Source organism: Spinacia oleracea, chromosome 2 (genome assembly GCF_020520425.1).
Source record: "Spinacia oleracea cultivar Varoflay chromosome 2, BTI_SOV_V1, whole genome shotgun sequence".
NCBI classification, from domain to species: Eukaryota; Viridiplantae; Streptophyta; class Magnoliopsida; order Caryophyllales; family Amaranthaceae; genus Spinacia; species Spinacia oleracea.
In genome coordinates, this window is record NC_079488.1 from 13,305,828 (window position 1) to 13,327,851 (window position 22,024).

General features: G+C 37.2%; 1 protein-coding gene across 1 annotated transcript; it reads right to left on the minus strand.

Moving 5' to 3' along the window:
* Positions 1–1,083: 1,083 nt before the first annotated feature.
* On the minus strand, positions 1,084–18,838 carry LOC110797995 (ATP-dependent DNA helicase Q-like 3). The gene is made up of 21 exons (XM_022003123.2): positions 18,682–18,838; positions 16,933–17,055; positions 16,672–16,826; positions 16,440–16,547; positions 16,314–16,321; positions 16,117–16,200; positions 11,131–11,271; positions 11,000–11,034; positions 9,146–9,229; positions 7,966–8,054; positions 6,889–7,041; positions 6,698–6,794; positions 5,196–5,199; positions 4,936–5,085; positions 4,751–4,843; positions 4,589–4,654; positions 4,306–4,436; positions 3,879–3,976; positions 3,602–3,729; positions 2,326–2,426; positions 1,084–1,693 (listed from the first exon to the last, which is right to left on the minus strand). The coding sequence occupies exons 3-21, from the start codon at positions 16,820–16,822 to the stop codon at positions 1,225–1,227; spliced, it is 2,190 nt and encodes a 729-aa protein (XP_021858815.2). The 5' UTR covers positions 16,823–16,826; positions 16,933–17,055; positions 18,682–18,838; the 3' UTR covers positions 1,084–1,224.
* Between the last annotated feature and the right edge of the window lie 3,186 nt (positions 18,839–22,024).

A 22,024-nucleotide genomic window follows, 5' to 3' on the forward strand; every position in this document is an offset into this window, starting at 1 on the left:
ACCTACAGGCTACAGCTAAGGAGGAACTTGAGGAGGATGAAGTAGTACCTAGTCCTACAGATTGTGATCAGTATGTGTTTGAAGACTTTTGCGGAGCAGGAGCTTATGGTACTGTTTATACAGTTAAAGATACAAAGGTTGTTCTTTTGGACTTGATTTCAGTTCCATTAAGTCCATTTCATTTCAGTTCAGCTTCATACAGTCCAGTTCAATTTAGTTCAACTTCATTCAATTTAGTTCAAAAGAATGGTGGCGGTGTGTTGATTTTCTTCTTTAATAATCTTATTTTATTATTTTATTTATTATTATAATGTAAAAATTACTATTATTATATTGCACTTTTCATCTTAATGTCTTATAATATTAAATATTAAGTATTAATTTCTACATCTCAATTATTTATTTTTATTTATTATTTACTATTTATTGTTTTATTAATTACTCCGTATCAGTTATTAATTATTATTTTCTAACTATTTATTATTTTATTATTTATTATTTATTATCACTACTCCGTATTTATTATTTACTTATTCATTCAGTTTCATTAAAGTTCAATCCAGTTCAGCCAAATAAAAGCCCGGAAGAGCATACAAAAAAAAAATGCATGAATGTCAAAAAAGAAAAAAAAATGCGTGTCAATTCCTGATGCGATTTTTTCCCGCCAAAAACCACTTCCTTAAAAAGTGTATCTGTTTTTATTTTATTTTTATTCTCTACCTTTTTTTATAAAGTATTTATGTATGGAAACAAAATTTAGTTTATAAATTATGGCAATAATAGATACTACGTAATAATAATTATTCTAAATTGGTAATATTTTAGTCAAATCGCTATATTAATAGTGGAAAATATATCACTCAATATCTTGGTTAAATTACCATATTAACATTTAAAATATGCATATTAGATGAATAAATTTAAACGAGTATGTTAAAAATGTTATAACTATGTAATAGTTTTGGAGATATTCTGTTAAATATTTTGTGGAAAAGCATTATCAAAATCCGTGCGTGCACAGGATCTAATCTAGTTAGCAATAAAGGTAAACCGAGTGGTAAGACGAAAAAAACTGGCGGGTAATAAAGTCAATAAAAATGTTGCTAGAGAGTTCCCATTACTACTGGATTTACGACATGACAACATTGTCAAGTATGAGATGAGAAAGATGTTAAATAAAGTACAGAATGTCAAAGAGAAATGCCACTACTAATTAATGTAAGACTACTGCGACCTCATCCTCTTGTCTGCAGTACCAGAAACATCACCTGAATTCCTTTTCGAGTTAGAATGATGAACGGCTTGACCACCTTTCACTTTCGTGCTCCTCACAAAATCAGAGAATGAAGGAACAGGTGGTAGCACTATTTTTTTAACCGCGATATCTGATGTTTGAGCTGCTGCAGGTGGATGAACTCTAGCTTTTTCATGGATAACTTCTTCCTTCATAGGTTTAATGGAGTTATTTGAGGAGGAAGTTGATGACTCTGGAATGGATTCTTCCTTCTTTTGCTTCAAGTTTCCCATATTTGGGACGTTGGTTTGCAGCCTGGTAGTTAGATCGGTTAGACTTGCAGTTGATAGCCACCTTACTGTACTAGCCATCTGTGAAATGTAAAAAGATTTCCCGCCTTTTTCACATTTCTTGTAGCATTCATTTTCAAGGATGGTGACAGCTGATTCAATGTTAACCCTGTAAAGCAGTAATTAAGAAAATAATTAGCCAGAATTTTTTCATAATAAAATACCTATACACTTCATAAAGAAAAAAAAGGATTGGCCAAATTAGACAAAAAATCAATAAAAAAAAGTACATTTTTCCCTCCTTATATGCCAAACTACTATCACACTTATTCACACATGAGTCATTAATCCTAGTAGAAAGACACATAAGAACCAATAAACCCCTGTGAGACACATCTCAAAAGTCCGATGTCATGCTCTGTTCACCTTATTTCCACTTATTTCAGAAAAAATAAGTTAAGATAAGATAAGTTCGAGAAAAATAAGGGTTGACCAAGTACAATTTATATCTAAAATAAGTTTTGATAAGTTTAGATAAGTTCAGTTAAGTTCAGATAAGATAAGTTCATAAAAGAATAAGTGAAAATCAGGTGAATAGAACGCACCTTTAGTAAAATGATTGTCCACATGCCAATTATTTTGGGACATCCCAAAAATAGAAAGTGAAAAACATTTGCAGGAGAAAGGAACTAGCCAAAAAAATGAAGCTAAAAAGACTACGGAAACAAGTAAATTATACTATTATTTTCAAGTTCAGCAACTAATTACTACAAAAAGAAAGAGTTAAGCAACTAATTTAACCTGCCAAGCCGCTGTTGAGTCTCCTTTAAAGCGTTCGCCAGTCTTTGCTTGCATGATTCTCTTAATGCGTCGGATATCAAATTTTTGTCTTTTCTATTAGTCTGCAGTTAGTGCAATATGATTACAAAGAATATATAAAAGCATAGTAAAGAAAAGGAGGAAAGAAGGCCAATTCAGAGCTTATCAGTTTGCCACATTAAGTGGTTATTCAGACAGAAAAAGAAATAAGATCTATCAAACACCATTACAGGAACATACGCAATTTATTTATTTGTCCAAAAATTGAAGCATGCAGATCCATCTGGATCAATAAATCACAAGTTCAGGGTCATTGAGAGCAAAGATGATTCCAGGATTGCAAACGAAAAGCCCAGTCAATATTTTGCTCCCAATTTTGCTACTGAGTCATTTCTAATGTAAAATAACACAGTTTAGGTGTTGGGAGGCAAGTGATTTGAGTCAAACCTAGTAACTTAATCTCACGTGCATTACACTTTAAACTAGCAGAAATTCTTTGGAGTGCACTGAAGTTCTGCCAAATTTGTTAAGAATAATATTTGCAGGAGTCCAAAATTAGATGAAATAGAAAATTCTTCCCAAATAGAAGTCTATGAGATCATGAAAAATATTACAATTGACAAAATCTTCTGCCGTATGAAATCATTTAGCTATCAATTTCAGGAAACTTAAATGTTCAGGTAGTACTCAATTGCAATTAAAACTCCAACTACCCAACCTAAAACATTTTGCTGACATGCTTTAAGAGAGCATGACATCAGGGGTGACAAAGATAGAACAGCAGTGACGACTCGACTACTTATAAGAATAGGAGATACAAATAGTGAAATAGATGAGGAGGTCAAAATCCAACAGGCAGTCAACAGCTACTGATAATACAATATTGTCCATTTACTTGGAAATATCTTATTATCAGTAACTGTCAACTTCCTCAATTATTCATATTTTCAAGGAAATGGAAAACCAGCAAAAAAAAACAACTATTATGCCCAGTACGGACCCCGCTGCTGATGGATAACCAGGAAAAGCAAAGCGTCCTGGAACAATATGGTAAATATGAGGAATATAGCTGCTTCAATCGGGAGGAGGGTTCCGAATTTTATGATAAAGTAAAACTTAAAAAAACAACAAATGCTAGATATAGCAGAGAAGTATCCTAGAAGCTGGAAACATTGAAAGCCTCAAAGTGTTCAAGTTGCTCAGTCGTACTTTATGGTAAGGCTTATAAGAATCTACAGAATATAAAAGTGACACAGACCTCTTTTTGAGATCCTTGGTTCTGATAATACTTTTCTTCTGCTCGCTCCAAAATATCAAGTTTTTCACTTAAACGAGACTTTGATGGCAAGCTTGAGCAGCTCGAGCTCTTCAATACTTCATCGTCATCTGAGATTGAGAAAGTATCCAGTAATAATAATGAAAAGCTATAACGAGGAAAATGTATGTTACCATGCTATACCAAAATTTAATGACAAATAACAGCCAGCTTATAGCTCTACGGTGAAACTAAACCGATAAGTCAGATAAGCTAATACCATCAGAATCAGATATTTCTTCCTCAGAATCACAAGATTTATCACCACTGCGATTCCAAAATTCGCTATACTTTTCTCCATCAACAATGTTTGAGGAACTTCACAGAGAGAAAAAAAACCCGTCAACATTGACACTAAAAGTAGCAAACATGAACACTGGAAAAAGAAAATACTTATCCCGAACACTTTGAAATTACCAGCGAATGACATAAACAAATATTCCAAAAGGACAGGTTCCTATTGATGCAAATAGCTCTTTTTCATAACTCACAAGTCTCACAAAATACCAGCAAAGAGATGAAAAGGGTGAATTATAAATAATTCCCAATAAAAAATTAGTAACTCTCTAACTCTTGAGATATAAATCTCAATAAATTGTCAACACCAAAATCAGGAAAAAGATATCAAATGACGCAAACAAGGCTACCTGTTTATAACAACTCGAGACAACACGTTTCTCTGTCGAGCTGCAGAGGAACTTAACTGCTCCAGGTACTTGGCAATTAAACTTGGCTGTTTGCAGGCGTCACAGGTTTTTCTACAGAGAGATGCAGGGGCCTACAGTTTGAGTAGAAAAAATAAGATCAAAAGGAAATAGGAAGTTCATTTAAAAGGAGAAGAATAACCACTAAATACTTGTATAATATTTTTTTCTTCGGGGGGAGGAGGGGTTTTCTTAAAATAAACAGAATGTAGAAGCCACAGCCCACCTGTTCCCCAAAGCAATGAAGAATTTTCTTCCTACGGCAATCAGAACCTTCACAGTACTCAACCATCTGTAACCACCAAACATACACAATGTAGAGGCCAACTAGGAAACATAAGATCACTATCCCCCCCCACGCCTCGTCTAACCTTCATAAAAAGATCACCTGTCTAAAATCATCGAGTGACTTCTTCGACGATGCATCTGCCAAGCTTGAGGACTCTGACTTCTTGCTTTGAGGATTTTTCAAAATAAACTCCTGTAACAATGGAATTATTACAATAAAGTTTCGAGCCATTACATAGCATTGTTGTAGTTTGAATGCAAATATCCAATACTTAGAAATCCAACCATTCTCTTGCGATCATCAATGCTATAATATAAGATACTTTGACACGGCAACTGATCACGTCCAGCTCTACCAGACTCTTGATAAAATGCTTCCATTGACTTCGGGATATTGAAGTGACAGACAATTCTTACATCCTTTCTATCTATTCCCTAAAGTTCAGCCAAAAAATTCACAACATTTTTACTATATTATGTCATCGTAACAATATAGTAAATTGTAAATAGATGGGATTTCCCTGCTTAATTTTCGAAACACATACCATTCTGCATGAAACACGTCAGCTTCTATCACTTTTCAATCTCTCATCAGAGCACCATCCCAAATTGCAGCAAGTAATACAATTTATGCATAAAAAACGATGTTTAAGGTTCAGGTCTAAAGTACAAGAAGATAAACAACTATGCTTTACCAGAATGCAAAATGGAAAACAGCACACCATGTCTTACATTTGTTGTCACGCAAAGACATCCACGTAAATTATTCAAATCAGACTGGGAACAGCTTTTATTCAAACAGTCCGATTATGCAAGTTTTTGACTTAAACCTATCATTTATAGCTTATAAACACATAGATCAAATCAATAAAGCATATGATTTCTAGCTATGGATGTTACATATGTTGGATATATTTGTAACTGAGAGTTCCAGGTTTTTCGCATAAAAAAAACTGAGTTCAGATTTATGAAACATTTCAGTTACAAATTCTATCCCATTCAGTTTTAAATGTATTGTAACTGTTCCTTATTTTACGCCCCCAAGAACTGATTTCTCTTCTTAAAGTCAGTATCTTATAGTTTATTTTATTATACTGATTTTATTTGACAGATTTCACTACTTAAATCACTCTTCAGGATGCGATTTATTTTTTGACTTTAAAAGAAGACTTTTGTTGTTCATAAGAAGAGTATACAGAAAAGTCTTCTTTCTCTCTAGTTCTGAGCATTTTTATGAGTTTCTAATTTCCCCTATTTGGGTACACATTAGGGGGGAGCCGCTGTGTGAAATCTTGGGGGGCAACACCACTTCCAATTGCACCATAGTCGGGGTGAAATTTGCTTCTAAGACAGTGTTCCTAAAACGTCACAGTTTATTAATATATTAAGCAACTCGACCCACATTGTTGACCATCTACTGATTTTGCAGAGTTCTTTTCTAACAATTTAGAAGTAAAATTCGCCCTGACTATGGTGCAATCGGAAGTGGCGTTGCCCCCAAGATTTCACACAAGAATTCCTCTACTGTGCACTCAAATAGGGGAAATTAGAAACTCATAAAAATGCTCAGAACTAGAGAGAGAATAAAAGAAGAGAGAAAGAAGATGACTTTCTATGTACTTCTATGAACAAAAGTGTCAAGATAGGTAGGTGGTGCAAATTCTTCACAGCAGTGCAATGTCCGATAAGAAGCCAAAAATATACATCATAAGCAATAACACCCACACCCCCCCCCCCCCCCCCCCCACAACACACAAAATATTGGAGAACCACCAAACACCGTTTGAAACACTTTTCTATGGAAGAAATTGACATAGGTTTTTTTATTTGCCCAACTTCATTAGCCACTCATCTCTCGCTATCCCACTATAGTAATACTCTATTGGTTCAACCCATTCAACTAATAACATACATTTCTATCTGTGAAGAGTCAATGCTAACACTCATCGGGAAAGAAGTAGAAGACTTGATTTCTTATATGCACGGATGCACCAAATCAAAAACCACAGAAGTGCAATGTTATATGTATATTATAAGCAATTCATACCCAAATGCAACTGTGGCAACAACTACTTGTATCTTCGAAGAAATCCAATCATCTAAGACGGAGCTTCGTAATTTATTGTTCAAACCTGCATGGTAAGCTAAGAAAAAGAAAGAGAAACGTCATACTTCAAGCGAATAGGGTCACCAGAAGACTTATAGTGAAAATATACAGGAAAGTCCCTGTTCAGTTACCAGCGCATGATATGCCATTACTTGACAAGTGGACGGCCAGAGTATCACAAGCCGATCTTTCAAGGCAGTAGATAATTCCACAGACATCTCCACGGGATTTTATTACCCCGCATAAATCAGCATAAGTATCATCCAGAAGATCTTTATATCGAACTGCATCAACAGAAGCTTACTCAAGAAGATGACCAAAGCAATGAAACACCAATTACAAGGGTAACCATAACATATCTCATAAAACTAATAAATCGATGCTGCAATACCAGGATATTACTAAATGAAGAAAATAGGGGGAAAAAAGACAGAAAATAATGAAAGGAACAAGCTTTTTATTACAAGTAATGGTTTACTACCCCGTAAACTTCGGATTTCTGAAGCATCACATAAACATATTCGCATAATCATCAACTCGAAGAGAACATCAATTTCTTACTTCCTCTCAGATTGCTACATGAGTACTTACATCATTCCTCCAAGCCTGATATCCACCAGAAACTTAAAAAAGCACTTAAATAGAATTGTGATATACTGAAACCTTCTAAAATACTAAATGAAGTTTGATACCAACAGACAGAAACATGATAATGATGATGCACTATCCCAAAGCAAGAAGTAGTACCACAAGTGAGAAATTTGGAAATAATAGCATTCAACTGTCAGCAAAAATCCAATAAGCATTTGAATACATGATCATGCATATAACTCCAGAGTTAAGGCCGAGTTATACCTCATCAAATTACACCCAGATAAAACTATAACTGAAGAACGCAGTATTCATCTTAGGACCAACTAAGAGGTTGACTCGAGGTTTCTTGTACATTCAATACATGCCTTTGTAACCCTCATTACCGTTTACTTTTGTTAACATTCAGACAAGACAAGAAGCATATTCTTATATTCTCCTCTCAAGGCAAGGTTTTGTCACAAATTTTATTCCCCCTCTTCTATCTGCCTTCTACTCCTTATTCTATGAATGAAATAACATTAATTCCTATTCCTTGCTTTTCCTAATACACAGGTAATGGAACAAGCAAATGAATGAGAAAACAAAATCACAAATTAAGCTCACAGGGACTTCACCTTCATAATATATATTAGCGCGATTGAAGGATGATTTTAGGACTAGAGGATTACGCAAGCATAATGATTGAATCACATCAGTCTGAACCCTGCATTTGGAAGAAAAAAGAAAAACAATATAATTAAAGATTATTACATAGGGAATTGGGGATAGACAGATAGATAGATATTCCACACAATTCTTAACACAGGGAAAATAAAATCCCGTGAAGACTTCAATGTACCATTAACTAATCTGTATTCTAATCTGGATGCATCTATCCACCATGACTACGCTGCTGGAATGCTTCTGACATCCATTATACCATGATCATAGGTTGCCACCTCCTTTATGAATTGATGCAGCATAAATTTGATGAATATCATAGATAACAACTATTTGCAGTACTCTAAGTATGTGATAATTGATTTGATTGTCTCCATATTTACCAGGGTGATATGATATGCATAGAGAAGCCCTTCACATAATCTAACATCCATATGAATCATAAAATTATAATAATTCGGAGGAAATTGAGCCCGTAGAATAATCTAACATCCATATCAATCATAAAATCATAATTACTAGGAGGAAATTGAGCACTTAATCTTGTTTTCTATCTTATAGGGAAAACAACACAAGAAAAAAACTAGGAGAGGTTAACTAGAGGTACAACACAGAAAAAAGTTGTCAACAGCAGAGAGATCTCAATGGACTAAAATGGAGTATAGCCCTTCCACATAAGAAGTAGAAATTTCTTTAGTTATCCCAATATTCCCAAAATACTGTCAAAGACCTTAAGTTACATTCCCAGAACGTGCATATTGGAATTATTTGATAACGTACATCAACAAAATATTTGTAAGTGCTAGCACTTAACAAAATAGCGCAATGGATAATGTTTTGTATAATTTCAACTTCAAAGTGTATCCATTTCTGGGGTGGAGTACAACTACAGTAGAGCTGGCAGCTCCTCTAACAAGTCATAGCCAATTAGCAGCAAATTTAAGCAGATATTTCCTTCAAGGAAAAAATCATAGGAAGAGCAACTTGGAAGTTCAACAACAATTCAGTTTCAAATTGCAAAGGCTAAAATGACATCAAGTGCAAGCAATGTGATTTAGAAGTATCGTAGACAGTCTAGCAACCACTAAAATACTTCGAAATATGGGACAAATAAGAGTAGTACGTGCAACTTACTTTGGTGCAGCAGTTGCGGTCAACGCCAAAATTGGGACATCTGGAAGGATGTCTCTCAAAGAAGATAATTTCCGGTAGCTTGGCCTATAAAATTACTTGAACTGTTAATGGCACAACCATCAATCCAACCCACCAGTATAGTGAAATAGCAGAAAATCCACATAAACTCATACACCAAATTCGTACTCCCTCCGTCCCTTAATACTCGCCTCGTTTCTATAAATGACATACTTTACAGCTTTACTAATATTATATCATTTCTTTTACTTACAATGGACCCACATATATTCCTACTTCCTAAAATAACATTAAAAAAATTCAAAACCCCCCACCCAAACCCACCTCCACCCCTTTATTTGACACATTTCCCACTAACTATATTAAAAAAATACCCAACTATCAACTACCACCTAATAAATTAATAAGTCAATTAAATTGCCTAAAACTCTGTGCCGGTCAAACTGGTGCGATTATTAAGGGACGGAGGGAGCAGCGTTACCTAATCCTTCAATCAGCCCACGAACCGCGCACCGAAAAAGCGAATTACAACATCAAAATAGAATAACTTTGGTCTAATTTAGCAAATTAGGTAGCGAATTGCGAACCCGTACCCAATATCATACTAACGAACCAGGTAACACTGGGAGGGAATATCAAAAGGACTTCTAAAAAATGCAGCTGCTTGATTGATATAGCTTAAAAGTTTCAAAAACTGAACTTGAGCCCGAGGAAAGCGAAAGAATAATAAACGAGTGGAAAATCAATTATGTGACACACTGAGTGTGATGTGAATGTCATACACAGTGTGTACTCAATTTTCCTATTAGTGCCAAGAACATTTATGTGGTCAATAAAAAAAATTACAATTATAGAGCTAAACCAGTATAAATCAATCTAAAATAGAACTTGCATTCACGTCATAAGAAATCCTATAGACTTTCCTCTTTATGGCTATGGAAGCCAGTTCTAAATATCCGCAACAACAGTAAGTTATATTTCTATGTTACTCGAACTCTTCGAAAGTGTCCGACCCACTTATTAGAAAAATCTGACATAGTAACATGGATTCAAGAGGCTTTTGTGTGTTTTCCTGTCTTCAAGGACCACTCCAGGCATCATTATTCCCTTCAGTGGTTGTATGCATGTCAAACAGGGGTAGGCAAGATAGTTGGAGTCTAAGAGAAACAGAATTCTTTTCTCATGTGATGAACTACATTCGAAACATCAGACACCTACATAATGACCAGGATGTCTAGACAAGAGTCTTAATTCTTCCTGTAACACCATTTAATAACAAGTTCTCTCATACTTAACTTTATACTCCCTATGAAGTCTAGATAAAGACATTACACTACCTTCATCCCTTTCTCTTAGCAATTAGTAAGTTTCAAACTTTCAACAAAACGGGTTTCTTTTTCTTTTTTGTCAGGGCTGACTTAATTGAATTTACTAATCTAGCAAAGTGCACTATCACATTGATACTCCCTATTATGAAGGAAATTAGATGGGGGAGCTACTGCTCCAGTAAAGAAGCATGCAATAATGTGGATAGATTGTTAAAGGATAATGGCTCTCTCCATCTAACCAAAGTACTATACAGAAAAGTGTTCTTTCAACCCAAGAAAAAGGAGAATCTTCGAATTAAATCACAGTGAACAGACGTGTGAAGCTTTTGTCCTGGTTGCATTACTTGTCATATGTGAAAACATGAAGCTAAAAACCATAAATGAAACAATGCAGACAACCCACTGCAAGGAACTCATGCGAAAGATCCAGATAACAAACTCAAAAGATTCAATCTAGTATTTAACATATAGTCATTTGGTTAAGGTGAACCCATTGTATGGCACAAACCTGAAGTCATGGCCCCACGATGAAATGCAATGTGCCTGAAACATTTGATTTTAAAAATAAAAAACAATCTTAAATACTTCAGGGTAACCAATTCTTGAACTCCATTAATTAGCTCAGAAATTACAGCACACCTCATCTATGGCAATCAAATGCAACAGCCCTCTGCCATGAATTTTTGACAACTTTGCGCTGAAACCTGATGTTGCTATCAACTCCGGAGTCACGTACAGAAGCTTCAGGGAAGGTTTTCCGTAGTTCAGGTCCTCGTAAATCTAGAAGCAAGAAACAAGGTCATAGACTACAAATTGGAATATATAGGGTGAAAAGACAGATTAATGATAGTGCTTATATAGATCTAAAAATCAACATAACAGATAGACAAATTTGGTAAATATTATCATGTATTGGCTCAACGAAGCAAAGACAGAAAACTAGAAAAGTAAGGCACAAACATACTCCCTCTTTTTTTGTTATACCCACTTTCCATTTTGAGATGTTATTTTTCTACATAACTACTTTATTCTATTTTTGATAAGCATCTTTTACCATTACCCCCTTACCCCCCACAATATTTACGCCTACCCACTCCCTCACTCTCCCTTTATTCATCTCTTTCTTACACCCCTCGCCTTTCCTAGAAAAGTCTACAGTAATGCATAATTGTGATCAAATGATCCTACCAGTTAACTGCTGACTGTATCTTGACGGAAAAGGTCGCCATTTTCTAGTCATCAAAATTAATACAATAATATTTATATCTAATAAGTGACACCGTTTCAGAATATAGACGAGCCACTACCACCGCCAGCCCCACACTGGTTTATGTTCGCTATACATCTAATTAGTTATCCACGTGAAGAAAGCCTCGTCTGTATAATATCTCAAATTCTAGTACCTGAAAGCTCACTGGAGAATTTGATATTCCCGGGATATTCCCTGTTCCCTAATACGAAAGCCTCTGAAGTGGCTAGGCTTATAATGCAGATAGTCAAGACTCCAATGACTCACTTCTGCCTCTTCCAGTCTCCTTGTTTCCGCGGGAAATCTTTGGACACCTAAGTTACCATTTTGGGAGGCCACAACCCCATAAACTATCTGCCTGAAACTACCCGGCAACAAGAGCCTTCATACATGGAAAATACTAATTTGGTAGTCCCTTCGTCTCATAATATTTTTCATGGTCGTCAAACTTAATCAACCCTAACACTATTCATTTAATACGAAGTAATACTGTAATATATAAGAGAAAACATCATCATCATGAGACATTTGTTTCAATGTGTATTTTCCATAAACCAACATTTTACTCCCTCCGTCCCAATTCAAAAATCGCATTAGGTTTTTCACGGAGTTCTACGCGATAAGTTATTGGTTACTTATCTATTACATTTTATTAGAAAAGTATGTGTGATCAGGGATTGCGGATAAATTTTTTAATTTAATGAGAGAGGAAGTGAGACCCTAACTTTAAATAGTGGGAAGAGAGATAATGAAATATTAGTAGGTACATGCCATAAAAGGATATGTGTCAATTTAATTGGGATGGACGTAAAAGGAAAGTGTGATAATTAAATTGTGATGGAGGGAGTATAAGTTTAATTTATGCACAAGAAAAGATATTAATCCTTAATGGTTTAACTTGAAGAACGTGAAAGTCAAACTATGAGAACTAATGTGGGATGGAGCATGGAGGGAAAAAACATTAGTTGAATTGAAATTGTAGAGTCGTCTTTGTCGGAAATGATATTTGAGAGATCCGAGACATGATTTGAATCAATAAAATAATTTGTTGGAATTCCTAAAGTAACACATTCTTAAAGCACCGTTACTCTTTTTGTGGATTGACAATTAAGCCAGCTATACCCTTCTATTTCTGTCTTCCTTTTAATTATAAGAAAAGAATTATATTAGCAGTAGGTCTATCCTTCTATTTGTTCTCTTCCTGTCCTAGGATGTAGAGAAAATGTTGATCAGTGTGCAGGGTGGTCTTTACTACTCCGTATAAAACTCTCGTCATTTCTCTGATTCTAAGATGTAAATGAAGCTATTAGCTACTTTACCTAAAGTGCCTTGGAGAACGATAATATGTAAGAGCAGTGATAGCCCCATAGAATTCTTTGTTAATTGGTTAACTGTCCAAGATTTTATGGCTACTAGCCTACTACTAACAGCCTCTCTAGATTGCACATCCCTCATAACTTGGTCTGCAGGTCATGTGAGTCTGCTCATGAATCAGTATTCCAAATTATTGTTCGGGTTTGGAACAGAATTTTGTTGCTTCTAAACTGGACCTGTGTTTAGCTTTGAAATGGAAATCCAGATTGCTACTAGAGTGTTATGATCTCTAGGAATAAGGGTGCTATTCATAAGCTCTGTGCGACTTGTTTCACTGAAGCCTTTTATTGTGTTTGAATCCAGAAGAACAATAAGGTTAGGTATTGTCTGTCAATTAGGGCTTAATTTAAAGAAATCGTTTTCAAAACTGCAAGTAGAAGTCCTCATCAGTCAAAAGATCAGAGTGCTCGGGAGACTGCCCTGTTTTAATTTTTTGTGGTCATCAAGAATTGGTTTTTCGACTGGCCAATTGGTGTTCTGCTGTCTATGTTTCTCTCTTCTATGCAAAAAAAAAAGACTCTCCCCTTCAATCCTTCATAGAAGTGGGGGGGGGGGGGTGTTACAATGATATGCAGTTCTGTGATGGGCAGGTGTTTTTGTTGCCTTTTGCATGCAGGTGTCTTGGCTCCTTGTTCTTCTCAGGCTACTCTTTTTTAACTTAAACTTTTGTTTAGGCATTGCTGCCATTTCTGGACTTTTTGCTTCAGTTTTAGTTCCATGGATGGTTTTATTTTCAGTCTTACGAAGTACTAGTTTTCCTTTTTTTTATAAGAAAATATAATATAGTATCAGCTACAAAAATTACTCAGTAGTACATAAAAAGAGGATGAGCTTTCCTCTAAATCAGGATCTAAATTACAGATTATGCCAGTTTCTTTAAGGTTTGAATGGTTGAACCTCCCAGTTGAACAGCCCTTAAGACCCCCATGTCACGTGTTGACATTTTCCCGATGCTAAGGCCCAGCGTGTCCCATATGAGGCAACTCCCATGAGCCTGTATGCCTTACTGATGCATGTATCTTGGTACAGGTTAGTATCATTACGTGTTGTTTCCTCTACTATTGTGTTGTACAATGCTTGTTGCGCATATGGGGTAGGCTGGCCTGGATCAAGCCTCGGGGATTCAGGCGCCGTGCGGACGGTTAAAAGGCCCGTCCGTGACACGTAGTATCAGAGCCGTCTCAACATCGTCAAGTGGGGAAGGTTCCTACACCATCAAGGAACCACCAAAATTGTGATGTGCCTCCCTCCATCACGACTCGGTCTGGCGCGAGTATAAAGGGCTGTCAGCGGGATGCTTTGGTGGGGCATCAAACCAGCGTGGGTGGTGCGCTAACCATGTGAGTAGGCGATTGAGCTCGAGGGGAGCGCCCCCGACGGACCGAGGGGTTGTGTCGTGACTACTACATGGCGGAACCTGTTATGAAGGAGACGTGTTGAGCGATCAGGGAAAAATGCGTGCAACAAGCGAGGTGTTTAAAGAGGAGACGCGTTGTGCTGCTAAGGGGAGGGATTCGTTGTGCTAGCATCCTTGTCGATCGTTGGGCGAGCGCGGTGGATGCATGTCACTTGTGTTGAACGAGAGCAACATGGGTGACTTGCGCGCTGGGAAGCGGCGAGCCTCGGAGCGCCACACGAGGGCGTTTGTGGCTTAGGTGGGGGAGCTTGTCACGTGTTGACATTTTCCCGATGCTAAGGCCCAGCGTGTCCCATATGAGGCAACTCCCATGAGCCTGTATGCCTTACTGATGCATGTATCTTGGTACAGGTTAGTATCATTACGTGTTGTTTCCTCTACTATTGTGTTGTACAATGCTTGTTGCGCATATGGGGTAGGCTGGCCTGGATCAAGCCTCGGGGATTCAGGCGCCGCGCGGACGGTCAAAAGGCCCGTCCGTGACACCCAGCTGCCTTATCCCATTAGGATTCCAGATAAGTTACTTTGTCCCCTCTCCAATCTCTGTGACTCATAGTTCTGACAAGAACTATTGAATTTTCACAGGTATCATCTTAAGTAGAAAGCCACTCCTTACTATATGATCCAACCATCACAATTGGTGCCCATTTTCTTTGCACAAAACAAACACGTCACTAGTATCTGAATGGGAATCAAAAAAGAAATCAGAGGGAAATAATCAGGGTGAGAAGGAAATATTGTGGTATCTCAGATTTAAGTGCAGACAGTTTTCACGTAAGTTTTTCCATTGCATCGATTTGATCTTTCATTCCCAGTTCATTCCAAACTGAATGCAGAAAACCTAGGATATCAGAGTTCTCAAAAGCAGGGATCCAAAAGCCTTAGTTAATGTTTTCATGATAAAAGGTGGTGGTTACCATTATAAAAGGTCATGACATAACATTTATCGAAATTACAAGGGTACCATGTAAATTTCACAAAAAAATATTTACCAAATAAAACTTTCACAAGTCGAAGGGGACAATACACAAACTTCCAAACATTTTTTTTCTTAAAACAACACTCAAAACTTAATGCATTCTCTAACTCTTGTAAATATTTTTTGGTTATATAATTACTTGCTTATCAAAAAAAAAGCTTAATGCATTGAGGACACAAATTGGGTCAGATCTCAGATGCAATATCTAAAAGTAATAGCGTGCATGAAGTTTTGTCTTTATCATATTAGTATTCAGGATCAGGTGAATTGCCAAGGGATGCCTAGAGTAACCTCTACATTCCTGCACCTTCCTCTATTTGTTCTTAAGAATACATTAAGCTTAGTCCAGCAGAATTTGTATGGGAGAACAAAGTCATCAAAGTTTGAGTACATTAAGGTTAGAACTTCTACTAGGAACAACATAATCCCTTATAAATTGAATCTCAAGTATTTGTCAGATAGACAATTTAACTGTCAAGTCATAAAGCATAAACAATGACAAATCCAATTCCGTACCACTGGTGAAATGTTTGGCTTCCATTATAAGCTTACAATACACCTTTGGCAAGTGGCAACATGGAATAAAAAAAACACTCAAAAACATACCCTGTCCTTAACAGTGGATGTTTGAGTTGAGGACAGAAATTCAGCTCCAATGCCCTTCTCCTTCAAGGCTTTCACTTGGTTTTCCTAAGAGAACAGAATATCCATTTGTATATTACACAAGAGTCTGGTATATGCGAAAAAATAACACAATAACAAAAGAGAGATAGATAATTCTACAACAAACATAACGCCCTTACCATCAAAGCTGACCACGAAAATGGAAATGGTCAATTCAAGCCCTAGAATTCAAATTTGACCATAAATCAAAGATAGCATACAACATTCTTCAAGATAAGACAATCAAACAGACAAATGGCATTCACCTATAAGCGGACAAACAACAAGGACGATCCCATGTTTTGCCAGAGCAGGAATCTGATAACACATTGACTTTCCTCCTCCAGTGGGCATGAGACAAAAACAATCCCTTCCTGCATAAAAGGATCAAAATCAATACATGAATTTGATGCTAGACACAAACAAAGATGACTGAATTGCATATAGTACATCAGTAGAGATACATCATTAGCGAAACTTGAACTGAAAGACTATAACCTGATAATACAGCTTCAATGGCGTCTAGCTGCTTGCCTCGAAATTCAGAATGCCCAAAATGCCATCTCAAGATTTTGACCAAAGCCTCCTTCCCACAAATATTCTTCGGAGTCCCACAAATGTTTTGCACAGGTAATGGTGATTTCTTCATTTTACTACAGAATATTACACCTTTCATAATTAAATATTTAGTATGGAAAGGAAAAAAAAAAAAAAAGGTACGATTTCTTTTACCAGAAGTTATGGCAAAGAAAAAAATACCTGGAAAATTTTACTTCTCACTAGAGTTTTATTGGCTGCCTGAGTAGGGCCGAATGATAATTGTTTATGGTAGTCCGGGGTTTCAATGTCATTTCACAACATTGAGCAGTAACAAACGGCTACCTACAAGATCAACAAGTGCAAAAGTTGTTACACATTTTCGAAGGAAGCAGAGAAAACATAACTACAGCGAATTGAATCAAAGCCTCAAAAGAATGCATCCCCAACAGCGAGAACTCCCCCAAATGACAACTGGTCATCTAACCCTTCCGAGGTTTTATTTCCTTTTTTGGCAAATAAGGGAGATTTTATTAACCAAAGCGTGGAAAAAGCTGAAAGCTAGTCCTCTACAACAATCATACGCAAACTAAACAAACTCAAACACCAAAACAACCAGCTTTCAACTATATCAGTGTCCAGCTTTCCCCACCCTTCGTTTACAGCCCAAGGAAGCAGATACATCCTATCAGCCACAATACATCTAGCTGCAACTGTAAAAACAACTTCTCTGAAAACTTGATATATAGTCTTCTACATTCTGTCATAGATCTGCATTTCTCTGGATCCATATGCTATAGATCGTCTCAGTGAAAATCATCAGGCACAATTTAATCCTCTCCAAAGCTTGGTAATCTTAAATTTAGTGAAATACCACCAAATAATTACTTAACACACAACAATGAGTCCATCAAACCATTTCCCCACAATACTCTTATTCATGTACTTCTCAGCAACACTTTGTTTATTAAAAATAACTCCTACCTTTATAACCCAAATTGTTGCATATGACCCCCTTAGCCCTTAAACACAATGTTCAACACTAATCTTCTGGTAATCAATTTTCCATATCAAATCTCAATCCTCAATTTGAAATTGCAACCTCCAAGCTTTCCTTCCAAAAATTTATACACACATTCCTTTATTCTAAATTAGTCCAATATACATATTCTCAATTCATATGCCATGATATGAAGATCATAGCGAAACCTAAAATCAACTTCTTATCCCAAGCTTCTTTACTAAACCACCTGATACCAATTGCTAGAAGACGCCATGCTCTAGGTACGAGAATCTGACTCAACAAGGCATACGAGTAGCATAACTTCGATTTCTTATAAATTATCAACTTCATCTTAAAAGTACACACTAGAGGAAAGAGTAACAAGAAAAGGACAACATCAAAATAAAAACAGCATTTGTGTCACAAATTAGATACTAAGAAAACAGACGAGTGTGTAACAAAAAAGGGTAACATCGAAATAACACAGAATTTGCGCCACAAGTTGACCAAACATTCAATACACAAGAAAATTAACTTCGCCATTACACCATAATCCAGTAACATTAGCATAGAAAATGCGAAAAGTTTCGAAATTCCGACACTAACTGCTCGAAGGCATGTCGATTAATATCAGGACGCATTTAGGGTATCAATCGAAACAAAACAAACATCTTAACGTCAAAATAACTAAATTAAAGCAACTTAAGCATATTGTACGGACAATTGATCAAGCAATATACAACATAAAACAACTGCAAATTATCAAAATTCGTCTAAATTGAAAGCAAAAACCCTAAAACTGTCTTGGATTATGAAATTGGACATAGATTCTCGATGTAATCAGAAATTTGAGAAATAATTGGACGATAAATTGAAGCAATAAAATGAGCTTGTCGTCATTACGAAAGGAGAAGATTACAACAAACTTCGATCATGGAGGAGAGAGAAAGAGAGAGAAGGTTTCAAACCTGAAAATCGCGGGAGAATGTCCAACAATGTGAGGAGAAAGACGGTATTCCTATCAGCGAAATGCAAAGGGGAGTTTTGCCGGAGAGGAGAGACAGTGAATCAGTGAAGTATGAACTGTATAAGTTGTAAAAACCAGAATGATGCGAACCGGTAGCGCAATTCTGGCTAACTAAACTGGACCAGCCAGCATGGTCGTGTGACTCGTATTCCACACACTACTTTTAGGCCTTGGTATTTAGGCCCTATTTTTTATCGTTGAATTGAACTGAATTCAGGTTCTGTTTTTCGATTTATTTTGACTTATTTCAAATAAAATAAGTTCAGATAAGTTCTTTCAGATAATATAAGTGCAGTCAAAATAAGTCCAATAGAACGGACCTAAACTGAACTGAACTTAACTTCTTAACTTAACTGGATAATAAATAATCAGTATTACATAATAAATAAAAGATAATAATTAATAATTAAAAAAATTAAAAAAATTAATAATTAATTATTACTAATTATTATTCGTTATTTATTATTTAATAATTATTAATTGTTAATTATAATATAAATAATAAACATAAATAAATAAATAAATAATAATAATAATAAATAATAATAATAATGATAATAATAATAATAATACTAATAATACTCTCAAAAACAGAGTAATAAACAGGGAATGACGGGTTACATCCCGCACACCAGTGCAACAACAATAATAATAATACTAATAATACTCTCAAAAACAGGCGATTAGGGCACGATGTTTACGTGCGTTTAAGGTTCGCTCCTCGTCGATCATCCAGGGATCTCCGGCGTCGGCGTCGGTGTGCCGGGGTCAGGCGAGGGCGGTCAGGTGTCAGGCGACGGCGTTCAGGCGGTTTCCAGGCGGTTTCTTGGCGGTTTCGTGGGGGTTTTCGCAGGCTGTTAACATCGATTTTCGCAGCCTTTTCCGGTGGTTAAGCAGGCATTTCCGGTGGTTTTCAGGGGTCTTATGTGTCGGCGGTTTTCAGGCATTTCCGGTGGTTTAGCGCGGCTTCAGTTTCAGGTTCGTGGGTTCGTCAGTTCGTCAGTTCGCCAGTTTCAGTTTGGGTTTCAGTTTGGGTTTCAGTTTGGGTTTTCAGACATTTTCGGTGGCTTATCAGTTTTCCGGTGGTTTGGGTTTCAGTCTGGGTTTCAGTTCCGTTCGAGAGTTTCAAGTGCGTTTGTTCGTAAGTTCGTGGGTTGTTCCGTTTCAGTCTGGTTCGCAGTTTGTTGTTGCGTTTTGGGTTTGGTGTTGCAGTTTGTGTTTTTGGTGTTGCAGTTTGTGTTTCGATCATTTCCCGGCAATTTGGAGATCACTTTGGTGTTCTGTTTTAGTCGTGGGTTTCAGGTTGGTGTTCAGCTTCATTTTGGGGTTCACTTGGGTGTTTCGATCTTCTCTTGTGTGCAACAACCGTGATTGTTGTTCGTGAGTGATTTGTTTACTTGGGTGTTTTAATCGTGAGTGTGCAACAACCGTGAGTGTGTTCTCTTGGGTGATTTGTCCTCTTGGGTTTGAAATCTCAATCCTCAATTTGAAATTGCAACCTCCAAGCTTTCCTTCCAAAAATTTATACACACATTCCTTTATTCTAAATTAGTCCAATATACATATTCTCAATTCATATGCCATGATATGAAGATCATAGCGAAACCTAAAATCAACTTCTTATCCCAAGCTTCTTTACTAAACCACCTGATACCAATTGCTAGAAGACGTCATGCTCTAGGTACGAGAATCTGACTCAATAAGGCATACGAGTAGCATAACTTCGATTTCTTATAAATTATCAACTTCATCTTAAAAGTACACACCAGAGTATTATTAGTATTATTTCTCTGATCACTCACTTGCGGGATCGTCATTGTTGCACTGGTGTGCGGGATGTAACCCGTCATTCCCTTTCTACCAATTTGCAGGTTTTTACTACGGCTGAGGTGACCTTTCGTCGTATGGGAATTTGGCTATGTGGAGATTGTTTCAAGACGCAAACTCATCGTATTAGGTGTCGACATGGCAGTGGTTCTAGTACGGTTTTTATGGACCCACCTGATTCTGGGGATGGTACTATTCGTTTTACTCTCTACGGTATTCAAAAACCACAAGCTCCTGCTTCCGTGCTGTCTACTTCTGATGCGCCTCGAGAACATCATTTTTCTTTTGATGTTACTCTTCTAAACACTTTATGGTCTAAGCGGTTGCGTTCTGTGAAATCCATCCCTCCCAAATGTCGTTTGGGTTTTTCGCGAGTTCTGAAAGGGGCGCTTGATAAGGTGATTTGCAGACCAGATGACATTGCTTGTTGGGTTCAGTTGCTCGTGTTACCTCTTTGTGTCCTCAAGACTTTTTCTCCACGAAGTAATCGTGAGTGTTCCTCCGGTGTTAGGCGGCGGCAACAGGAGGAGTGTATCACCTCTGCTATTCGTTCTTGGGGTGTGCCTGGTGGTTCTGAGCAACTTGTCATAGACACATTGGCTAGCGTGTCTCCCCCTCTATTGGATGTTGACGATGACCATGATTTGGCGGAGCGTAATATTAAGCAATGCAAGAGAAAGATTTCTGACGGTCATTACACTGCTGCCGTTAGGGTTCTTTCTTCCTCAGGTCTTGTCCCTTACGATGATGCTACTCTTGCAGATTTGCAAGCAAAGCACCCTTCCGTTCAGGTCCCTACCTTACCGGATATCCCTGTTGATCATCACCTTTTTGCTTCCTCCGCTGTTGTTTTGGAGCAGATTATGGGCTTTCCGCGTGGTACTTCGTGCGGTAGAGATGGCTTGCGTGCTCAACACCTTTTGGATTGCTTGGGTGGTGCTGTTGTAGCTGTTTCTGATGAGTTGGTGGATGCTATCACTCAGGTAGTTAATCTATTTCTTGCTGGAAAGTGTCCTGCTGAGCTTGGAGGTTACATTGCTAGTGCTCCCCTTTACGCCATTGGTTAAGCCTGGTGGGGGTGTTAGGCCTATTGCTGTGGGCACTATTTGGAGGCGCCTTGTTTCTAAGGTCGGGGCTGCTTTGATTGGTCCGCGTTTAGGAAACTACTTTGGAGGTCTTCAGTTTGGAGTTGGGGTTCCAGCTGGTGGTGAGGCCATTCTCCATGCTGTCAATCGGTTGGTTGAGGCTCGTGGGGCCGATGTTGGCATATCTATGTTATTGGTGGATTTTCAGAATGCTTTCAATTTAGTTGATCGTTCGGCTTTGTTGCGTGAGGTTCGGCTCCATTGTCCTGCTCTTTCGCGTTGGGTTGAATTCTGCTACTCTTCTCCAGCGCGGCTGTATTATGGGGAGCATACCTTGTGGTCTTGTCAGGGTGTGCAGCAAGGGGATCCTCT